This window comes from Rhinichthys klamathensis, unplaced genomic scaffold (genome assembly GCF_029890125.1).
Source record: "Rhinichthys klamathensis goyatoka isolate OS25496 unplaced genomic scaffold, OSU_Roscu_1.1 h1tg000181l_1, whole genome shotgun sequence".
NCBI lineage: Eukaryota > Metazoa > Chordata > Actinopteri > Cypriniformes > Leuciscidae > Rhinichthys > Rhinichthys klamathensis.
Window position 1 is genome coordinate 1,944,837 of NW_026606709.1, and position 22,495 is coordinate 1,967,331.

The following is a 22,495-nucleotide window of genomic DNA, read 5'->3' on the forward strand; positions in this document are numbered from 1 at the left end:
CACCCACCAAGCAGCCGTGGAAGGCTTTGATTGGAAGAATGCATCTCACATCGGTAGAATGGGCTCTGACAGTGCGGCTCGCTCACTGGTTGGGGGGGGGTATAAGGGTCTGAGGGTGTCTCTTTTTGCCGGCTGCACCTGTCCTAGCTAATGAGGGGCTAATGAGACTGAGAGTAGACGAACAGAAAAAGGAAGTCTTCTGAGGAGAGGATGCAAAGATTCCCTTCCTCCTCCCTCCTTTCCTTCACAGCCACCATCTTTAAAACTGTAATTAAGGAAATTTTCATTGATGTTTTGCTCTCTCTCTTGCCATACACTTCCCAGCTTGTTAGAGGTGCTGGTTAATCCATACACTTTCAAATGACTGCTGGGATATTGGCCTTTTGATGAAGCTTTCCATTAGTTTTTTTTTCCCCCGTTTCTTTGATGGATCGTAGTATTAGTTCTATTTTATGTTTTATTGTTTTGTTGTTGATTCCGTACTTATTGTCAACATGAGAGGCACATTACTGTTCCAAAGTTTGAGGTTCTTTAGATTCTTTTAAGTTTTTAAAAGAATTCTCATATGCTCACCAAATGCTGCATTTATTTGATCAAAAATGGATTAGAAACAATATTGTGAACTAATATTAAGTCAAAATAACTTTTCTATTTTAGCATATTTTAAAATGTAATTTATTCCTGTGATGGCAAAGTTTTCAGCAGCCATTAAGTTCCGTTCACACCAAGAACGAAATCGTTTTGTCGCTTAAATACTCAAGCTCTTTAAAGCAAGATTGATTCTGATTGGCTATCAATGTTTTTATCGTTCACCTGCTGAAAAAAAAAAAAAAAACGTTCCGAAAGTGATTCCAACGATGTCTTTTTTCTGTGCCGTTATCATTATAGTTGTGGTGTGGACTTTTATTTTATTTAGAACTATCTTTATCGTTATAGTTATCGTCTTCGTTATGTTTGTCACATGACCCTTCAAAAGTCATTCTAATTTGGTGCTCAAGAAATATTTATTATTAATATTATCAACGTTGAAAACAGTTGTGCTGCTTAATATTTGTAAAATAATTTAAACATTTTTTTCAGGATTCTTTGAATAGAAAGTTCAAAATTTGTACATGTCTTGACTGTCACTTTTAATCAATTTAATGCATCCTTGCTGAATAAAAGTATTCATTTCAAGTAACCTTCCACTTGTGATCTAGTGTTGGTTTGCTTATAGCCCCCAACAATTACATTTTTTAAGATGATAAAATATCACATTGATGGCATCTGTAAACAATTTAACTTGAAATAAAATTTTAAACTTCTACAATAGCAAGTAAATCAGTTCTCCTCAAGTTCACACGTGTCTTAGTGGAGTAATTGATCACTTTACCCATCATCTATGGACATTTTCCACTAATGTTTGACAACCAGAAAGTGTCCAAATACGTTTTAATCAGAATATCTGTTGCTCGTGACATTCATTCTTTTAAATGAATGGATGTTGGTTTGATTTTTTTATTTTATCTAAGTGTCCTCCTGGGGCTACTGTACAGCAGGTTGTTCCATCTAAACCTCAAATGCCAAATAAATCTCTCCAGGTGAAGTCCGACCTCCTCGCAGTGAGAAGGCCGTCGCCAGTCTATAGGTGTAGGAGCGAGCGTTCCTCTGCTGTCCACCAAGTGGGGAGCAGTTCCACCATAATCCCCCTTTCTCCTACTCGCTCTCTCTTTCCCCCGTGGTTCCATTCATATTCTAATCACAGCTTTCCCTTCTGCAGTTTGTAGGCACTCCATCAGAGCCCTCCCTGCCTCAGGCTCTACACTTTTACTTCCCTCTTTTGTGGCTGCGCTCTCCTCCCAGCACACTAAAATAAGGTTGCTTCAAGGAGAGAGAGAATGGGAGGGGGGGGTACACCAAACTTACTCTATCCACTTTTGCCAATGGCCTATGAACTTTCTGGACTTTTGGTTTCAAAAGATGACGATGAACATGTTTGCGTGAGACTTTGATTTTGTTTTGTTTTTTGCACTGATTTGAATTAACTCTTTCACGCTCCCGTTTCCAGACCTATTAACGGCATCGCAGACATCAAAAAAGTTCTGCAATGGGCCAAAAAGTGGCCCTTGGATGGAGAACTTTAAAACTAAAGCAGCAGGGGCAGAGTGTGTATGTGCGTGTGAGGAGAGGGTACGAAAACGTATTAAATGCTATAATGGGAGACGGGGAGGCCACAGTGCTGGGATTGCGTAGATCTAAGCCTCTTTTTTTTTTCTGGGAAGGGAGCTTTTCTTATTCAAAACAGCCCCACAAAAGACTTCCAGTGAGCCTTGCCACATCCCCATCTGACTCGAAGCCATTCATCAGCCTGCCGAGCCTATCAATGACATGTCCCCCATCAGGGCTCCTATAAAATCAGCCCCTTTCCCATGAAACATCAGCAAACATTTTGACGGCTCTGGCTTTTCCCCCGCTGGATCTCTGGAGTCTGTGACCCCCCCACCCCACCCGCTCCTACAACCCACACCCCCACCTCCATCACCATCGCCACCCTCTCCACGGACCTCACATCTTATGCATCTCTACGACGGGCAGTTCTCTCGGAGAGACGGAGGGAGCTGAGGAGGGGGAGTCCAGCACGGAGCCATTTTCTCAGAGGAGCCCCTGGAACGTGCATGGGAAGAGGATGCATTGTGGGCTGCTGGAAGAGCCTGACATGGATTCCACAGGTTGGTTCCTGCTGCACCGCCGTGACATTGGGACGCCTGGGATCTGGGCTCTTTTGGAACGCGAAACGGGCCTTGGGATTTTGAGACCTGAGATTGGCATCAGAAAAAGTTATTTAACCTTTCCTCAGGGAAGCTCTTGAATCTAGTACACCAAGAGATAAGTTGGCGTGTTTTTTTGGCCTCGTTTTTAATTGCTCCGGATGGGTGTGCTTCTGCTGAGAATACGGTTTTACACAGATTTGGGACTATGTAAAGTGGACGGCGTTTTTTACGGAGTAGCAATATGACCTTAAATTGAGACTAAACTCATGCAAGGTCACAGATCTGAGTTTGTTGTCCAGTTTAAACGTTTTTTTGTTGTTGTTTTGTTTTTTTAAATGATGCACCTGCTCAAGCTAACTTTTGACTTGAGTCAAAACTGCACTTGGTACTATTGGTAAACATAATTGCTTCTCCTGAAGGTATAAATTGTAAAGGCAACATTATTTCGAATATTTCTAGATGTAGTTTTTTAACCACAAAATGTGTCCTACTCATTTCAATTCTACAATGTAACACTCTGCGTGGCTTCAAAAAGCAGTGTTACCCATCGTTCAATTTTGTTCAATGCAGTCGTTTTGTGATAAAAAAAAAGTTAATTATTAGCTATATGGGGGACTCCTTTCCACGCTGATATTCAGCGCATGATTATTAATGATCTCAGATCAGTCTCGCCTTTAGATTGGATTTAATCCAATTATTTAGAGAACTACTTAAACTGTTCACAGAGCAAATGATTCAATTACAGACTGAAAATCTGATCTCAACTGACTATGAGCCAACACTGACAGAGATGAATTAGATTCCGAGGGGGAAAAAGAGATCTGTTGAGCTTCAAAATAACAGCTGCAGTATAATAACAATACTTTTTAATTTAAATTAAATAAAATGTCAGCAAAATTAAAAATGATCATTTGGTGTTTCAAATGCATGTTAATACTTGAAATAGTTTATACATCCTGTTATCACTGATTGTAGCCTTTTAAAAATAACTTTATAAAATTTATAACACAAGTGAATTGAACTTGTTTATATTTTTCTCCATCTCATTGCTGGTTTATTTTGCCTAAATTGTGTGTTCTCATAAAATCCAAAGCCTGTCAATAATTGTCACAAAAAAATGAATTCTTGAGGGAAATTTAGTTTTCTAGTTAGTAAAAGCACCGAACTTTGTTTAGAACTTTAACAAATAAATTAGTGATCAAAAAATATATCGTTGCTCCTTAGCATTGTGTAAAGTAATAGGCTATTTTTGAAACTTCTACTTGATTGTTTCTTGCTTTTTGAAACAATGAGGATTTCATTATTATGATAGGAAATGAGCAAATTAAAGCTGGGCCTGATTCAGTTTTTTTCAAATTTGAATTTGCTACCAAACTATGACCTCCATAATCCATTCTGTTAAGAATGCAGATTTTAGTAATTTCATCAAGTGCAAATTTGTCTCACTGAATGTATATTTTAATCAAGTCAAAAGTAGGCTACATCTCACTTTTTTGTCTGAAGGCTGTCAAATAACTTATCCAAACAAGTGTTAAGTATCACAACTTTCTCCATAACTTCAGCCGTGATATGAAGCATCAGTAGGCTATTGGTTGCCCAGTGACTCGCAGCCGATGCTATAGTAACTGTTGTCATGGCCCGTGCAGGAAAACATGATTGACTTACGTTCGAATCGAATTATAAGTGTTTCAGTCTTGTGATGTAGACACCAGTCGGCTTACTTGCATAGCATAAATGAGAATGGCGCTAAAAAGGTTCTATTATGACGACACAGCAATGGAGGAACGGCGAGCGCGCAGAATCAATTGAGCGTGCGCGCGCCTGTAATTCGCCTCGGGAACAATGAAGGATTCCTGCAGTTCTGCTGAAAACATTTCAAATAGAATCCCAGCTGCCCAAAGATCCGCACAATCGATTATAATTGAATTGCCCCGTCATTATTATGCCCCGGCCTCAACTCTTTAAGCAGTGGCTGCAACGCAACCACGTTTTCTAATGTTTATTGCACTCGTCTACAAACTGACAGTTAATGTAGCCTAACTATAGCATATTCCATTGAATTTAAAATTACAAAAGTTCAACACATTCACAAAATATTTCATTGGGGGGAAAAACGAAAAAAGGCTAATAGGCCTTACGTTATTCTGTTTAGGCACCAAGGCGCGGTTGCACCTGTTGCCTCTGCCGATGGGAATAGCCTAAATAGATAAATCATATGCTGTTGAAATATAGGCTATGTTAAATAAGTAAATATAAATGGAATTGAATAGAAAAAGGCCAAATTATATTGCTACATAAAACGTTCGTTTCGTTTCGCCTACTGTTTAAAACAAAGTTTGTTTCATCAAAAAAAAAAAAAAAAACTAGAGGACGTGCCAAATATGGGCCTACAAGAAGACAGCCGTATGTCTACGATAAAAAGGCATAATGTAAAAAATATAATTAGTTTTTCCCTCACTTTTTGCAGAGAGCTGGATTGAAAGATGTCTGAACGAAAGCGAGAGCAAGCGCTTCTCCAGCCACTCTTCTATTGGAAACATGTCCAACGACGAAAGTAAGTAATGTATCGTCATGAATAAATTAAATCAAAATAGACTGCATGAAACATTAATAATTCTGCTCAAAGAGAACATAATGTGAATGTTATCAGTGACTGAATCTTTCAAAAAGAAGAAAAAAAATTTAATTTATAGGCAACTGTATATAAAACGTGATATGATATAGTCTACATATATTGCATTAGCCTATGTATAATTTATTTATTTTATTACTAATTCTAATTGTTGTTTTTTCTTTTGATAAAAGACGAAGAGAAGGAAAATAACCGAGCATCTAAGCCACATTCAACACCTGCCACATTACAATGGTGAGTCTAATTTACACCAGAAATGTACATGCACTTATTTTCATCTTTACCACCGCCTCACACAAAGTTGAACTCTTGAAAGGTTTTAAACCATATAAAATGATGAATATAGTAATTAACTTTTATATTTTTAATGCCATCCAATAGGAGCAAAAGGCTTCAGTCTGTGGGAAAACTCCTCCTTAGGTTTGAGATATATACGCTATTTTGTATAGTTTCAGGGCTCCATTTTGTAAAATATGACAAATAGCCTACAGTTACCCGCTTTATAATTTTCAAACAAATCATTCACTTGTCTAGGAATTCTAGATCATAAAACAGCAGTTGAATTTCCAAATGTCATGTTTGCAGTCCTGTTGTTTGTAAGTTGTCCGTTTCAAGTATCAGAAAGGCGAACAGACTTACAACCTCACAGAGAAAGACTTTACATTTCAAATTGCTTATTGAAGAAAGCTCGTCTATGGCAAACAAAACTAAACTCAATTTTTTCAGGCCAATAATTTGTATTACAATTATTTAAGTTATATTGATACTGTCTGTTATACTTGAACTACACTATTCAAAATGTCTTTAAGAAAGAAAAACAATTAGCAAAATTTTATGTTGACCCATTGCTTGAAGATCCCTCCAGTACACACAGTAATATTTGTTTTAGAACCCCAGAACTGCCTCCCTCCATGTTTCACTGCAGAGTTGATTTAATATTGACTTCTGATGCGTAGACCCTAGTTTTCTATGTGCGCTGACCTAACTGTGTTCTCATTAGGTTGGAGGAGAACTATGAGATCGCAGAGGGTGTTTGTATTCCTCGCAGTGCACTGTACATGCATTACTTGGACTTCTGCGAGAAACTTGATTCTCAGCCGGTCAACGCTGCAAGCTTCGGGAAGGTATAGAAGCCTGTATTTAATACGTCAGTGATGAAATCAAATATTCTGTCTTTGATGAGGTAATCAAATGTAAAAACGCTTAGTTTTCTCTTATCAAAGGTCCTATAAAAATGCATGTTCACATGAAAGAGGAAGGAAAACATCTGTTACAAAAAAAAGAAAGGAAAGCATTACATAATACTGGGTATTATGAAGAGCCACAGCCAGTGGTCTTTTCTTACACCTCTTCTGCAAACTCATAGCTGGACAATAAAAACAATGAACATGTTCACCCTTGTTCCCACAACCCCTCAACCCACCTACTCATACAGCCACCCCCCGACACCCTTGTCCCGCTCCCCCGGGTCCTGTCGGAGGATATTGAAAAAGAGAGGGGGCCTGGATTAATGTGTAATTAAAGGAAATTTGGAAGGGTGAGATGTTGCGGAATGTTAGATCAGTGGCTGGAGCAGCGTGGGGTGTCCTTTAGGAAGGCTTCATTGATTCAGGACAAAAAAGAGAGAGAGAGCTGGACCTGCCTCCCTGTCTGCTCATTTATCAAGCCAAGCCTGACAGAAACTTCACAGCTTGGCCTCTTTTTTCATCCCGCACAATAGAGAGCTTCACTGTTTGCAAAGTTTTCTGCACCAGGAGCTGGACCAAGGAGCTCATGGACAAAAAGCAGAGAGAAAAAGAGAGATTGGCCAGAAAAGAAATGTCAGTGGACATGTATGAATCGAACAAGATGATTGAGAAGATATTTTTTGTCGTAGTTGTAACAGATAACACACTGATGTCACAAAAAGGTCTGGCCAGAAAAGTTTAATGTGTGTGTGTGTGTTTTACAGATAATAAGACAACAGTTTCCGCAGTTAACCACACGGAGACTAGGAACGAGAGGCCAATCGAAGTAAGTTCCTTCTCCAATATTATAGAACTTTTCTATCTTTTTACATTTATCATATCACTTTAAATATGTTTTGTTTATGACAATCTTAAACAGAGCCAAGCGGAGTCAATATTACTTCCAAAAATTAATAATTAATTTGCAAAGTTATATTTTCTTCCCTTAACTATCCACCCTCATGTTGCTCCAAACTCCCCCAAAAAATGTTTCCCGTGAAGTAGGAGTTTTAAAAATGTATTTATAATTTATTTGAAAAATATTTTACTCACTAGTCAAAAGTTTGGAATGAGTACGATTTTTTTTATGTTTTTGAAAGAAGTCTCTTATGTTCGCCAAGGCTGCATTTATTTGATTCAAAAATACAGTAATAACAGTAATATTGTGAAATATTATTACTTTTTAAAAGTTAATGTTTTCCATTTTAATATTTTTTAAGATGCAATTTATTCCTGTAATGGCAAAGCTGAATTTTCAGCAGCCATTGCGCCAGTCATCAGTGTCACATGATCCTTCAGAATCATTCTTATCTAAATATATTATATATAAATTACATTTTAAAACATATTACAATAGAAAATAGTTATTTTAAATCATATTTCACAATAGTACTGTTTTTACTGTATTTTTATAGAAATAAATGTATAAATGCAGCCATGGTGCGCATTATTTTATATATATTTATATGTTACTTGGGCCTGTTAAAAAAACAGTTATGAGGATCTTAGTCATTGAGAGACATATTACCATTTACACCTCCACAAAGAATTGCATTCATGTATAAAAAAAAAAACATGACCACTGCAAATCTACTTTAGACTTTGAACACTTTCTAATCACGACTGCTTTAGTACAGCAAAATTGTCAGCAAACACGTTACAACTCATATATAATCTTCATCCTGCCACTCACTTGTCCCTCTTAGGTATCACTACTATGGAATCGCTGTGAAGGAGAGCTCCCAGTACTACGATGTGATGTACTCTAAAAAGGGCGCTGCGTGGGTGAACGAGACGGGCAAGAAAGAGGTCACCAAACAGACAGTGGCGTATTCACCGCGCTCCAAGCTGGGCACTCTCCTGCCAGACTTTCCAAATGTCAAAGACTTAAATCTGCCTGCCAGTCTGCCAGAAGAGAAGGTAAACAGATCACTAAAACCTCTAACTGCTAACCTCCAACTCCAACCCCCCCTCTCCCTCCTCCTGCCCGCTACCCACCCCTCTAGATCCTGCTTTCATGTGTCAGACGGACCTTCCCTGGGCCTGGATTTAGATGAGGATTTATGTGTTGGTTCCTAGCGAACTCTTAATCTTTCGAGTAGATAATAAGATCTCGCATTGGACAAAGGACGGGCACTAGCTGTCTCGCTTTAAAAAGGTGCCTGTAATTTTAAATGGTTTGTGAGTTTCTGATCTTTAAAGCCTCTTTTCATACACTGGTTTGGCAAGACCTTGTAAATAGGCATTGTTCGTGAAAGCAGCTTTTTCGTTGTTTGGTATTTGTATGCTCTTTCTTTAGTGTTAGAGTCTTTTAGTGTCTTATTAATGCACGACCATGAGTCAGGAATGAATTTGGTATGACATCATTAACCAAGAGTTTCGTTGAATTAGTCTCTGTGGGAAAGTATTATGAAAGTCTTTTAAATGGGCTTTTTTTTTTTCTCTACAAGGTCTCAACCTTTATCATGATGTACAGAACTCACTGTCAGAGGATATTGGATACAGTCATACGAGCCAACTTCGATGAGGTTTGACATTTCTTTTTTGTCTTTTTTTTGGTTGCATGCAGGCATTAAAATGCTTTGAATTATGTTTTCTTCAAGCTTTTTCATCCAGTGGCATTAATGGTTTACACAAGAAAAGGCTTCCTTCATATTTTATCACAATGTTTATTTGTTTGTGTGTATGCATAGGTCCAGAGCTTCCTGTTGCACTTTTGGCAGGGCATGCCACCCCACATGCTCCCTGTCCTGGGCTCTTCTACAGTGGTGAACATAGTGGGTGTTTGTGACTCTATTTTGTACAAGGCCATCTCAGGAGTCCTCATGCCCACCGTCCTACAAGCTCTACCTGACAGGTGAGTCCCATCCCTGCCTATTTTGGTTTAGTTAAAAAAGTGTAGAACTAAAGAAAGTGCTGCATTTCCTGGCATAATTCTGGGTGAAAGGGGCAGAGGTGTAGCCTGACTTCGTCATACTCATATTCTAGTCAGAATGTGAGTCTGATACTGCTCCATAGGGCTTTGATTATGAGGCGTGTCTTAACCGAACCAGGAAAAAAAAACCTCTGCACTCAATTGGATATACCTACAACCAATCAGAGCAATGCAGTAAGTGTTTTTTTTTATGAGCTACGCAAAGTTGTCAACAGAACTCAACTACACGCACACTGAAAGAAGTAGTAAAATAATGAGTGTTGCTTCTTTTACTTGGTCCTCCATGAGTGCGACCAAAGGAGAAACCACAAAGACCAGAGGGCTTTCATTGCGTCCCATCTTCTTAGCGACCATCGGAGCCAGCTGATAAATTAAACTTTTGCCGAATCCCGTAAGAAGGACGGAAAACACATCTTTCCGATCGACAAATGCCTTGATTGCAGTTCTCTGTTCGTCTTTTAAAATGAATGCGCTGTCGATTTCTTTTACAACAGACGCGATAGCGGAATCTATCTCAATTCTCCAGCTGCAGTCATCTCTGAGGGAAACCAGTTCAACCCAAGCGCTCTTTGATAAAGTGATGATTACGTAACTGTAGATCATCTGTCCATCATCGTATAAAGCCCGCCCTGGCAATTTGATTGGCCTGACTAATTCTGAACCGATCATAATTACTCCTCAATGGATCGAGTCCAGACAAACTTCCCGGGCAAAAAATGTTGTGGGTGGGGTTCAGGCTAGCAGAGGTGTAAAGAGTACCTGAAAACCATACTTGAGTAAAAGTACAGATACCTCATAGCGAAAATTACTCCATTACAAGTCACCAATTCCAATAGACCTTATGCACCAGAGAAACGAGGGCGCCGCCATCTTTAGAATATTGTCTTTGAACTTCCGTTTTTGCGGTTGCTCTGTATATTTCTATGGCATCGCTGTCCAGGAGTAATTAGCTGGTGAAGTTGATTTACTTATTGTAGAGTTAACGAAAGTTATCATGAGCATTGTAATGTTTATGATAAGCATTGTAAAGCATATGTCTTAACAAATGGACCTTGTGAATTTTTTTTTAACGAGCCGTTCATTCAATAACTAGGCAAGATCGCTGTGAAAATACAGACCGGAAGTCAAAAGACAATGAGCTCAGCGCGGAAAAGGGGCGTGGCTACATAAGGTCTATATGACTTGAGTAAAAGTCTTAGTATCTGATTTTAACAGTACTTGAGGATTTTACTCATACTGAATGTAGGCTCAAAGATTCCCTAGTCCTCAACACCTTAGAGACAGTGAAAAACAAGAAACAGTTGATTTGTGAGGGGAGCAATCACATGTTTATTTTCTAAGAAACCTCAAAATTGCAGTAAATCAAAGTTGACAACGTCTACAAACACTCAAGTCTCAGTTAAGCTCAAGAATTCAAAAAGGGCTTAAGTAAACTAATATCCCTCAAAAAGGTCTCTTCAATATAACGGATAAATAATAATGTTAAGTAAAATGAAATGGTCAAAGCCTGCTTCCACTGGACACTGGTTTCGGCCTCATCACCGGTAGCAGTCATATCCTCATCTCAAATATGAAACACCTGCGATTCACAAATACCTGCTAATGCACTTACATTCGCTTAGAGTAGCCCTGTTGACAAATTTGGTTAAAAAAACGCACACGATATAGTACCTTCAAAGCCCTGTAGATGGCAATATCACTTCTTTTTTAGGAGAAATAAACTGCTGCAGAAAAAGTTAGGTTCCATGTAAATTTTAATGAGAAATTGCATTACTCTTCACAGATATATTGGAGTAAAGAGTACAAATACTGTTAAACAAAATTAAGTCATTTATAGAGTAAACGTTGCTAATATCTTTGATACTCTGTAAAACTACAAAGTAGCCAAAAAGATTCTTAAGTACAAATTACATTTACCCAAATACTTTACACCACTGGAAAGTGGTTATTTAATGAGAAAAAGAAAAATTATGACAGGCCTTGATTTTATTCATTGGAACTGGATGGATTAAGAAAAGCTGTAGCCTACCTATATGAGTGGATGGAGGGGGGAATTTGGCTAAGTAAGAGGGTTTGGTGGCATCAGCCAAAAGTGAAGAAAATTCACATTTTAAAAGGATAACAAAGATTTGTTAAGATTATGAAGATTTGCTTCGCATTCAACGTCATCAGAATTGCCTCAGTGCTGATTGAACTCCAAGCCTTGAGACTTTTCTATTTAGTCAAATGGACTTTTGTCTTCAAGCTAAATAAATACCTTTAATACTATTGCCACAGAGATCATGCTAGCATTGCATATCTAACTTTTGCGTCAGGGTAATTAACTTAGCAGATTACCTGTCAATGACGCATGACAAGAGGTAAAAAATGTCATTGCGTCAGAGCATTCTTTGTGTAATGTACACATGGTTTTAAACATTTATGTCCTTGTTTATGTGTTTTGATAATGCAGCCTCACTCAGGTGATCAGGAAGTTTGCCAAGCAGCTGGACGAGTGGCTGAAGGTGGCATTACATGACCTGCCTGAGAACTTGCGCAACATAAAGTTTGAATGTACGTAGGTGCCAAATATATTCAATAGTCTCAAAAACATCACAATGAACTTTGCTAGTATTCTAAGGCTACCTTTGAACAAATTTTTTTTTTAATTCTCAGTGTCAAGAAGATTTTCCCAGATACTTAAACGACAAACATCATTAAACCATCTCTGTCAGGTATACAGCAGATTTATGTTTAATATCTAATATTTCTCTCTGCCTCCTATTCTCGATCATGTTTTTGTGCAAATGTCTATGATCAGTCATAGTGCAGGGATACATTTGAATTAAAATCTTGCTCTTGCAGGCCTCTCGGACGGTGATCCACAGTGCAGACATCACCTTTCAAATGCTTGAAGACTGGAGGAACGTAGACCTCAACAGCATCACTAAACAGACTCTTTATACAATGGAAGACTCCAGAGAGGACGAGAGGAGACTTATCATCCATTGTAAGGAATAGTGGTGCATTTCACGATCAGATTTAAATGAAAAAGTATCAGATAAGACATAGCCAGACGGATTCAGATTTATTTCTTAGTGTTTCTGTACTCCACCACATGCAGTGTTATTGCTGCAGAATCACATGCAGCGCTGTGTTAAAAGCCCCACTGGTTTACGTTTCGGATTTCAACACAGTAGCTGTCAACCAGAGCTGAATCATTCCCACGACCATGAGCGTCGAGCTTTAACCACAGACACTGAGAGGTTAACCCTCACAGTTTGACACCCCGAGGAGCATTTCAAATTCATTTCAGCGTCAACCTCTCACATGACTGATCAGGTCAAAGTTCAAAGATTCTGTCATGTCATCCTCAAAAGAGGATTCTGAGCTCCTCTTTCTACAATTTCATACGGAGGTCTCAAATCTGTGCCAATAGTATTTTTGTAATAATGGATTAGCAACCTTTACAGGCAATTAAAATGGAATTTGACCAATTTGAGAAATGCATGCTTCAAAATAGAAATTTGTTTTTAATCTCTTAACCTCTTTTCTGCTGTTTTTCAAAGTGTATCAAGAATTTGACAGACTGCTGGAGGACCAGTCCCCTATTGAAGCCTACATCGAGTGGCTGGACTCTATGGTGGAGAGATGTGTCGTGAGGGTACGTGTACGCAGAACATGATTTCCCCAAGTACAACATGTTCCTGGATCATCATCTTTGTTGATCCTGGAACAACCAATCAGATTTGAGGGACAAGTTTTCAGTTAAGTCAACTTTAGGCTTACAATCAGGGTTAGGTGCTTCTACATCAGTGTTATTCTCCTATAATTTCCCTCTGATTTTAGGGATAACTTATGAGTAGGATTAGGTTAGGTGTAGGGATATGGTTGGGAGGGACTCAATTTTCAGACAGGAATGTTGTTCCTAGATCAACAAAATATGTTGACCCGGCAAAATCAGGCTTGATTTCTACTCTACTACAGTATGATGATCTTATACAGTAATTAGATATCTGATTGTATAGCTAAAATATAGGCCTATACAAATATGTAAATATGAATTTAAAAAAAACCTATACCTTTCAAAAGTTTGGGGTCGGTAAGATTTTTTTATGTTTTTGAAAGAAGTCTTTCTCTAGGCTCCATTTGTTTGATCAACGATAGAGTAACACAGTAATATTGTGAAAAATTATTACTATTCAAAATATTTGCTTTCTATTTATATTTTAAAATATCATTTTAGCATCGTTTTCAGCCTTATTACCCCAGTTTTCAGTGTCACATGATCCTTCAGAAATCATTCTAATATGCTGATATGGTGCTCAAGACAAATTTGTTATTATTATCAATGTTGAAAACAGTATACAAATATATATACATATTTATGGATGTATAATTTAGATATTTTAACAGAAATTTAATCAAGAATTGTCATTACACTGTTTTTATGTTCTTCCAATCCAAACTAAGTTTGCAGGTGTCCAACCCATGCAACTCTAAATGCCGTCACAACATACTTAAGACCTATCGTGATGCAATTCCCCAACTTAATGATGTCTTCATGGCCCCTTTTTGCGGGGCCTCAATTATAGTCCAGATATGGGCTTGTAAATCTGGTTGCCATGGGAACTTATACTACCTACCAGACAATAGTTCAATGGGAGGGTGTTTCCTTAGGGGCAAATCAAATAGTTGACTTGTTGACGTGTTTTTCGTACTTAGGGGTTAGGCCCCAGTATGGACCCAAAGGTTAAGGCCCCTGTGCCTTCCCCCAGGCTTTTCTAATGGTAATACTCCCTTTAGGTGGCGGGGAAGAGACCCGGATGCCTGAAGAGGGTAGCTCAGCAGTTCCTGCTCATGTGGTCATGTTTCGGGACCAGAGTTATCCGGGATATGACGCTGCATAGTGCACCCAGCTTTGGTGAGTCAAGCTGCACCGTTTTGTCACAATCATCTTATTAGAAAGAGTTGAAACTTCTTACTGATTTTATTTGTTTGGAAGCTTGAGTTTTTCAGGTTAACTAAAATTTTCTCAATCCACAACACCAAGTGTCAACTTTTAACTAAGATGGCAGCTTTGTTAACTCTTGGCTTACACCATCTAGCCGTCTATGGCAAAGTTACTGAAAGAAGGGCCATAAAAGAGGTAAAAGCCCCCTCCCTGTCAGCTCTGTCTGTGAATATCAAAGGCACAGCTGGTTGCAGTGTTTTGATAATGCAGCTCCCTGTACAAAACAGCTAATTAACAAAGGCAAACCCCCACCAAGTCTTTCCCCCTTCTTCCCATTTTATGACCGGGCAGTATTGCGCCCAGTCCGCTGAATAGCAGCGATGTTTATTATGCACATAGTGGCTGGAGTTGCTAACACAATGTGAGGATTGTGCCATGCTCCTTATGAATTCTTTCCCCCATCTCATTCAGAAAATGAACTCAAAGCATCATATGCTTCAGTAACTCTGTAGAGTTTATGGTTGGACCGCTAGTTTGGTTCTGACTTGGATTTGAGCTCTTACCATTTAAATTGTGCAATAGTATTGCGCCAGTTAACAACATCAAATCATTTTGATCTCTCAAAGCTCTCAGAGATTCAAATTCAAAATGCTTTATGGTAGTTGCCCACGAAGCCTTCAATTATTTCTTGTTTGAGACAGGCGACTTGAATTGGTAGGAACTTTTTATGGTAAATTGGATTCTTTATATTTCTAGGCTCATTCCATCTGATCCACCTCATGTTTGATGACTATGTACTATACTTGCTTGAGTCTCTGCACTGCCAAGAGAGAGCCAATGAACTGATGAGGGCTATGAAAGGAGAGGGTTCACCAGGTAAGATCGATTTGATACAAGCAATAGAGCTGATCTGTCATGACATCAAATTTGTAGACTAACACAGAAAGCTGATTTGTCATTAAAACAGTAGTTTTCATTAGTATGTAATTGACTTTACTTGAAGAGAGCTTCAAGTTTTGTTCTACAACATAAATGATACACAGTCAAACACCTCAAATAGGAATTTTGAAGTTGGAATTTTTTAATATAAGTCTATAAAGCCTGCTGTATCAAATTTGATACACAAATTTCCAAGGCCTCTAAATTATCACCATGAACAAAATATTGCTGGAAAAACCTGTTGTACACAATCTACTACATGTTCTGTCTCCACTGATTTTTTTAAAGTAGATATAAGAATAACTTTTATATTGATAGTCATATTTCAGTATGATCACTTGCTGGACTGTACCAACCTAGGTTTACTTCATTATCCATATATAATGTTTTAGAAAAATCATGTTCAAATATGATTCATTAGGCTTTTGAGGAACGCTTATTTATATACGTCTCTCAATCATCATTGTATTGCATTTCATTATATGAAAGAGCTTTGAGCTACAGAGCTTTGGTCATAAAACTAAGCCTTTAAAAATCATCTTACAAAGACATAATTAGGAGATAGACAACTGAATTGGTAGAAACCAATTCTACTGAACAAGTAGAGTAACAGCTGATACTTATATGCATTTTATGTACAGTAAATAGTCTGCTATATTGTTATTAAGATCTCATTGATTTACATTACAAGGCATTACAATTTCATATTGCTTTTTGGGCATATTAATAAGCAACAGCACCGAATTGCAAATTTTTGCTCAGCTTGGACCTCTGAATAACACACTGAGGTGTTTTTTCCTCCTCAAGTATGAGCTACATATTATCATATATCATACTACTAGCCATAAAAGCCTGAGTATCAAATATGATACCTAACAAAAAACACACATGCAAACTTGCTCACATGCAATATTTTCTCTATTATATAAAACAAAATCTGACTATTATTTCATGTCCAGCTTTACAGGATTAAAGGTAGCAATATAATGAAAACAATGGTTGTCCAATTCAAACTCACGTCCTTGTGGTAGTTGTAGTCCTTGTTAGCTACTTGTTAGCTCTTTATATTCTAGATGCTGTAAATCAGCTTAGACCCGCATGTTTCATCCTAGATAGAGCTGGTTTGGTGATGATCTATCTGGTGAAAGAAGTTGTCCAGCATTGTCTTTCTGACTAAGGTGGTTGACCATAGCGGGGAATTCAGCTTAATTGGGACACTTTTCTCCATTCATCTCAATGGCAAAATAGCGTCCCAATCACATCTGGTTAAGGTTGTTAAGATGTCTGCTGGGGCATCTTACACTAGCAAACCATCATCCAAAACATGCATTGTGGTTAGTGCAGCAGAGAAAATCTAAAATATTGTGATAGTTTTCAAAATCGCAAAGATTTCTTAACATTTGTTTTGGGCTACTACAGCAGATACTGGGGAAGAGCAGATGATCATAGGCTCCACCCCCACATCTACGTCACCTGGACCCTACTCTCCTGCCAAGTCTGTTCACTCGGTGGGCGTACCAGCAGTAGGTTCCCCCAATTCAGCCCAGTCTCCGGAGTACACCAGCATATCAGCTACCACAGGTAAATGGTGACTCCGAACTGATTATAACACTCAAATCTTACATCACAGTATCACATTCAACAGTACAACTGGCACAGGCCCATTCCATGCATTCATTAAAACTGTATCTCACAGTAAGCCCATTTAATTAACACGCCAAACACGTTTCTTTGTATATGTATGTCTGTATGTGCCAGGAGCTGTTCAGTCATATACCTGGTCCCTTACATACACAGTGACAACCTCAGGTGGCAGCCCACCCGAGACCGGATCCCAGCTTTCCTGCATGAGAGGCGGACCCCCTCTACACAGCTCCTCCTCCACCCACAGGATGCCAGTTTACCCACATCGGGATGAGCATGGGTGAGCCCCCAAAATCAATGAGAAGACATTAAATGATGTTGCAAACAACATTACATTATGGATTGTGAAATGTTTTTAGAGATTTGTACTCCATTTTCTCCAGGTATACTGGCAGCTATAATTACAGCAGCTACGCAAACCAGCACCATCATGCCATCCAGAGTCAGTACTCCAGTTTAACCCATGAACCAGGGCTGCCCAGCCCTCTGCACTATTCCTCATACCACCGGACCTCCGCACAGGTCAGGCTCCTTCCTCCCAAAATCCTAAAATCATACACTACAGTATTATTTTAATATGATACTATTTATTTATAAGCTATGGGGAATTTCTGAACTATTTATAAAATATCATAATAAACATGTGATTACAGAATATAGATTGACAATTTTCACAGTCTACGGCGACTCTACGCCTTCAATTTCACAAGTTCGTCAGTTATGTCAATTAAACTCACATTAGTTCAGTTAACGGCCATTTCCACTATACATAAGGGAAAAAATATTAAATCAAATTAAATGATAGATCATAAGTATGACCCAAAAAGTAATAATTTTGACATAAAAAGTCAAAATTAAGCCATATTAATTGATAAAAAGTCAAAATTGAGAAACCCTTAATTATAACATAAAAAGTATTTTTATGTCACAATTTAAACTTTTTATCTCATAATTATGATTTATAGTAGTCAGAATTGACATACTAAGCTATAATTTGAAGATAAAATGTCGAAAATTTGATAAACTAAGTTATATTTTTGGCAAAAAGTCATAATTGACAAATATTCAACTTTTTATCTCATAATTATGACCTATAGTTGTGTCATAATTATGACTTTTTTCTCATAGTTATGACCTAATTCTGTATAAAACTTTTTATTAAAATTTTGATGACTTATGTCAAAATGATGACTTTTTATGTCATAATTATAGGGGGAAAAACTGGCTTTGTCAGAAAAGGCTTACACGTGCATTAATTGCATGTTCAACCAATTTTCAATGAGAAAACATATTAGATGGGACTTGATTTTATCAACCATCTAAAAAAGGAAGTTTCAGAGTAAAATCTCTTGATTAAAGACTACAAAAGCAAAGATTTTTTTCGCAGATGAATCATGAGCAATAAGACTAGGAATGAGTATTAAGAAAGTAAACATAATTACAGATGGAAATGGATGTGTATTCCCCAGTATTTGGTGTGGAAGTGTATTCTATCCTCTTTTAGTATTTAGTGTATTCTAGTCTCTTTTACTGGGTTTGTAACTGAGAGAAGAATACTATGTACATACTGTGAATGTGAAAGGTGGTTGATGTATTACAGTCATTAGCATCTGAAATGTTCTTTTAACTGTTATCCACAGAGTTTTATGGATAGAGAATGCTTGCTTACCTCAGCACACACTGGGGTAATAGGCTGAACTCCTCCTGATCAGAAATACTGGTCATTTAGCATATGTATTTAAAGTGTATTGACTTCTGAAAGAGAACAAAGGTGGAAAAGCTCAGTTAATTGTCTTTGTTAAACCTGCTGGGTTAAACTGCTGGGTTAAAGTTTGATGAAAACAACACTCGCTAAATCTCAAAATGCTGCCGTTACTTTAGCATGAATCAGCCAAAGCAACATTTTCCATGCAGATATTTATAAAAGGTCAACTTTGAATACTGGTCCGGAAAAGCCTTGTTTAAACGTTAAAATTCCCTTGATGTCTGAGGCTTATCTAGGCCTTATGTAGTTGGAATACCTGGAATGTTTGAATATTTGAATTTTAAAGTATATAGTGAGTATTAGCCTATATATTTTAAGTTTGAAGGATGTGGAGTTTGAATAATGGAGTAGTTTGTTCTGGGTGCTAGTTTAAACTTTAAAAGAAAGAAAGAAAAAAAGACAGATATCTATGAGCTTTTTAATTATCAGATACAGGAAAACCGTTCGCCCGACCAGTTTGAAAAGATATAGCACACTAAGAACAGGATGCAGGTCTGTGCCAAATTTAGTAGATGTAGCCTGAAAACTTTAGGAGTAGTTATACTGAATTGTGGACAAGCATTGCATTGTTGCATGCAAATATACTAAGTGTATACAAAATGTACATGCTGCATGTTACTAGTTCCGAAACTGAGGGAATAGTTGAATGTTAAGTAGTCTTTATTGTGCTTGAGATTGAGAGAGTGTGAATAGTTGAATTAAATTGTTCAGTTGTGGATGGAGAGGAGTGGGTCTGGTCACATATATTGAAAGTCAAAGCGGGTGTGATGGTAATTTCCTGTCAAGAGCTCTCTGGTCCAGCCTGCCTTTGTAATGGGGGATCAGCTGGTCCTCAGAGTTCTCCTCCACACAGCGGATGCAGCCTCTGAAAAGTGGACCAGCTAGAGCCAAGAGAGCCACACACACACTCACACACACCCAATGTCTTTCTACCATCCACTCAATGACCGTCTCAGACAACTCAACTAGTGGCCGGAAATCCAGATGGAAAAGCGTGTTTATTAAAATATTGTTATTCAATGGTCTCTTTTATCTGCATGAACAAGAGGTCACCAAGCAACACATCTAGGTCTCTGACCCCGCCTGACTTTCTTTTTCCGTGCCGCAGCCGTTCATAAAAGCTCTGACTGTGGACAGTTTCTATTTAGAGAGCACTTATAGATTTTTACTTCCACTTATTTTCCGTCAACTTAAAATGGATACAATGTCCACACTTTGTTCAAGAGAGCTATTCTGAAGGAGGCAATGGAGAGGAGACAAATGAAGATGTTGTTGACTTCCCCAGAGAGAACAGATTGTTTTATTTAGACATATCTTGAGCTGACATGCTCAGTTTTTGTTTTTAGACTGTTACCCACAGCAACAAAAATACCTTTTTTCTAAGTGCTATGTTAACTTAGCTTTCTTATTTTATTTTACCAGTACAAATGATGGTGAATTGCTGCACTTTTAGTTGATTATTAGATAGTCTTGCATCATAATTTTAACAATAACAAAAAAAAAAGCCAAAAAGATTTATTGAATGCATAACATAGGGGATGAATTTATGTCCTGTTTAGCCAGTTGGTCCAAGTATTATACTTATCCAAACCTGTATGAGTTTCTTTCTTCTGTTGAACACAAATGGCTACTGTCAACTACCAACATTATTTAAAATTTCTTCTTTTGTGTTACACAGAAGAAAGAAACTTATACAGGTGTGGTAAAGTAAATGTCAAAATTTTCATTTTTGGGTGAACTGTCCCTTTAACATGAAGGAAGATGAGATCGTTTACAGAATGCACAACTTAAGTCACTTGTGTTTTGTTGCAATGGTCCTCATGCATGTCTCTCTCTGATTTGTAGTATCCACTCAACAGCCAGATGTCCAGAATGGAGTCCTGTTTGATGAGTGGGTCTCCTCTTCTACACTCGAGCGCTGTGACCCCCCGTTGGCCAGACGTGCCCTCAGCCAACAGCTGTTACACCAGCCCCGCAGTCCACACGTCACGCTACTCCACCGGAGACATGTACTCCCCTCTGGCCCCACGCAGGAACTCTGAATATGAGCATGCGCAACATTTTCCAGGATTTGCCTATATCAATGGGGAGGCCACAACCGGGTGGGCAAAATGAGTGTACACTTCCGAGAGTCTTCGTCCAAGATAACAGATGTCTGCGTGTGGAAAGCTGAACAGATAAAACAGCAGCCGCCAATATTTAACCTAATTACAGAGAATGTATTTGAGTGGAAATGACATTGTGTCAGAGATGTTTTTATTGGTGTGGTCAGTGTTTACAGTGTAAGCTGCCAATGAAACTCTTTTCGAATCGCAATCATTGTGTGAGTGCAAAAAGGCAGTGTCCCAGTTGTGCCTTTCCTCGCCTTTTCTCATTTATCTCTTTAAACATTATAGACCAGTGTACTGTCATTTACTGTGCAAAAATGTTGTTCGCTGACCTCGTTTCAGTGTAAAAATGCGCACCTCACAGCATTCTGTCACCACAGGTTGGGTGTTTGACGTCAAATGATCTGTAACAATACCACAGGTTTTTTTTTTCTCAGCCCCTGTCAACATCAAAGTGTGCTGCTTTCCTAGCATAACACATTCTCAGCACCAAGAAGAAATGCCTTAATATTTCACTTCAGAACGCCCTATTGGCCAGCTGCCAGGTTGCGAACGTCATAGGAGTCTAAACAAATAAGGGCAACTCACATACTTGTTGCATGCGAATGTGAACAGAAGATTTCTCATATTACACAAATGCAGAATTACCCCAGTGTGATCCTGGGGGAATATTAGAGATCTTTTCTGTAGCTTTGTAACATTGTGTCCCTTTGCATTGTTTATCTGTTTGACCTGTATATCCAGTTTTGTATGATTTAGGAAACCGAAAAGTGTTAACCTAGGTTTGTGTGTTTTTGAATGCACTCAAAGGTACTGTGGACCTATTACCCTATGGGTAGGAATAAAAAGGAAAGAATATGAAAATGTAACATTTATTATCTTTAGTCACTTTCTCTTGTAAATAAAAGCACTCAGTAACTTCTGTGGTGACAGCTGTTACTTAAATGATATATGTGGAATTATTTGTTGCCACATAAAGATTTTTTAAAACCCAGTTTGTATTGTCTTTTTATTATTTGTGTTTTTTTTTCTTTTTTACTTGAAATGTCTATTATGTTTTAAATATATATATATATATATTAAGAAATTCATTATACATATTTAGCTATAAATTACTGACAGGTATCATACTCTAATCAGATACTATTAAACTTTTTAAAGTTTTGAATAGTTTACTTTGTTAAACCAGCACTGAAGAGTCTAAAAATCAGATTAATCTGCTGAATTACACTTTTTAAATGGTCACATCTTGATAATTCAACTCTAAATGTAATTATATGTATTATTTATTTGTGAATGTATCACTGCAAATTGTTGCCTGCATTAATTTTGTGCAGTGACCATTTACATCTTACACTATAAAAAAAATTTCTAGTATTCATTCAAAAAAGACATTTTAATGAAATGTAGAGGGAGAAGAGATAGTTAATATGATATTGCATAATGCAAAATAATACTGCAGACAGAAAAAGTCTATTACTTGTTGGAAAGTCCATCTGTATTTTTGGAACAGCTGGTTTCTAGCTGGTCTAAGTCCAAGCTGGTCATTTGTTGGTTGACCAG

General features: G+C 37.8%; 1 protein-coding gene across 2 annotated transcripts; it reads left to right on the plus strand.

The window, feature by feature from the left end:
• Positions 1-2,025: 2,025 nt before the first annotated feature.
• rfx4 (regulatory factor X, 4) lies at positions 2,026-21,926 on the plus strand. 2 transcript variants are annotated; one of them, XM_056261239.1, is made up of 18 exons: positions 2,026-2,708; positions 5,218-5,304; positions 5,556-5,616; positions 6,383-6,506; positions 7,334-7,395; positions 8,315-8,528; positions 9,059-9,136; positions 9,302-9,465; positions 11,996-12,096; positions 12,199-12,257; positions 12,388-12,532; positions 13,092-13,186; positions 14,329-14,446; positions 15,233-15,352; positions 16,835-16,996; positions 17,174-17,339; positions 17,443-17,581; positions 20,670-21,926. In XM_056261239.1, the coding sequence occupies exons 1-18, from the start codon at positions 2,666-2,668 to the stop codon at positions 20,937-20,939; spliced, it is 2,208 nt and encodes a 735-aa protein (XP_056117214.1). In that variant the 5' UTR covers positions 2,026-2,665; the 3' UTR covers positions 20,940-21,926. The 2 variants fall into 2 exon arrangements, with proteins under 2 accessions (XP_056117214.1, XP_056117215.1); XM_056261240.1 differs by having other exon boundaries at positions 17,213-17,339.
• Positions 21,927-22,495: the final 569 nt, after the last annotated feature.

Coding starts and splice junctions, on each gene's coding strand:
- rfx4 (XM_056261239.1), top strand. CDS start 2,666: ATGCATTGTGGGCTGCTGGAAGAGCCTGACATGGATTCCACAG. Junction 5,305..5,555: donor AAACATGTCCAACGACGAAA/GTAAGTAATGTA, acceptor TTTTGATAAAAG/ACGAAGAGAAGGAAAATAAC. Junction 6,507..7,333: donor ACGCTGCAAGCTTCGGGAAG/GTATAGAAGCCT, acceptor TGTGTTTTACAG/ATAATAAGACAACAGTTTCC.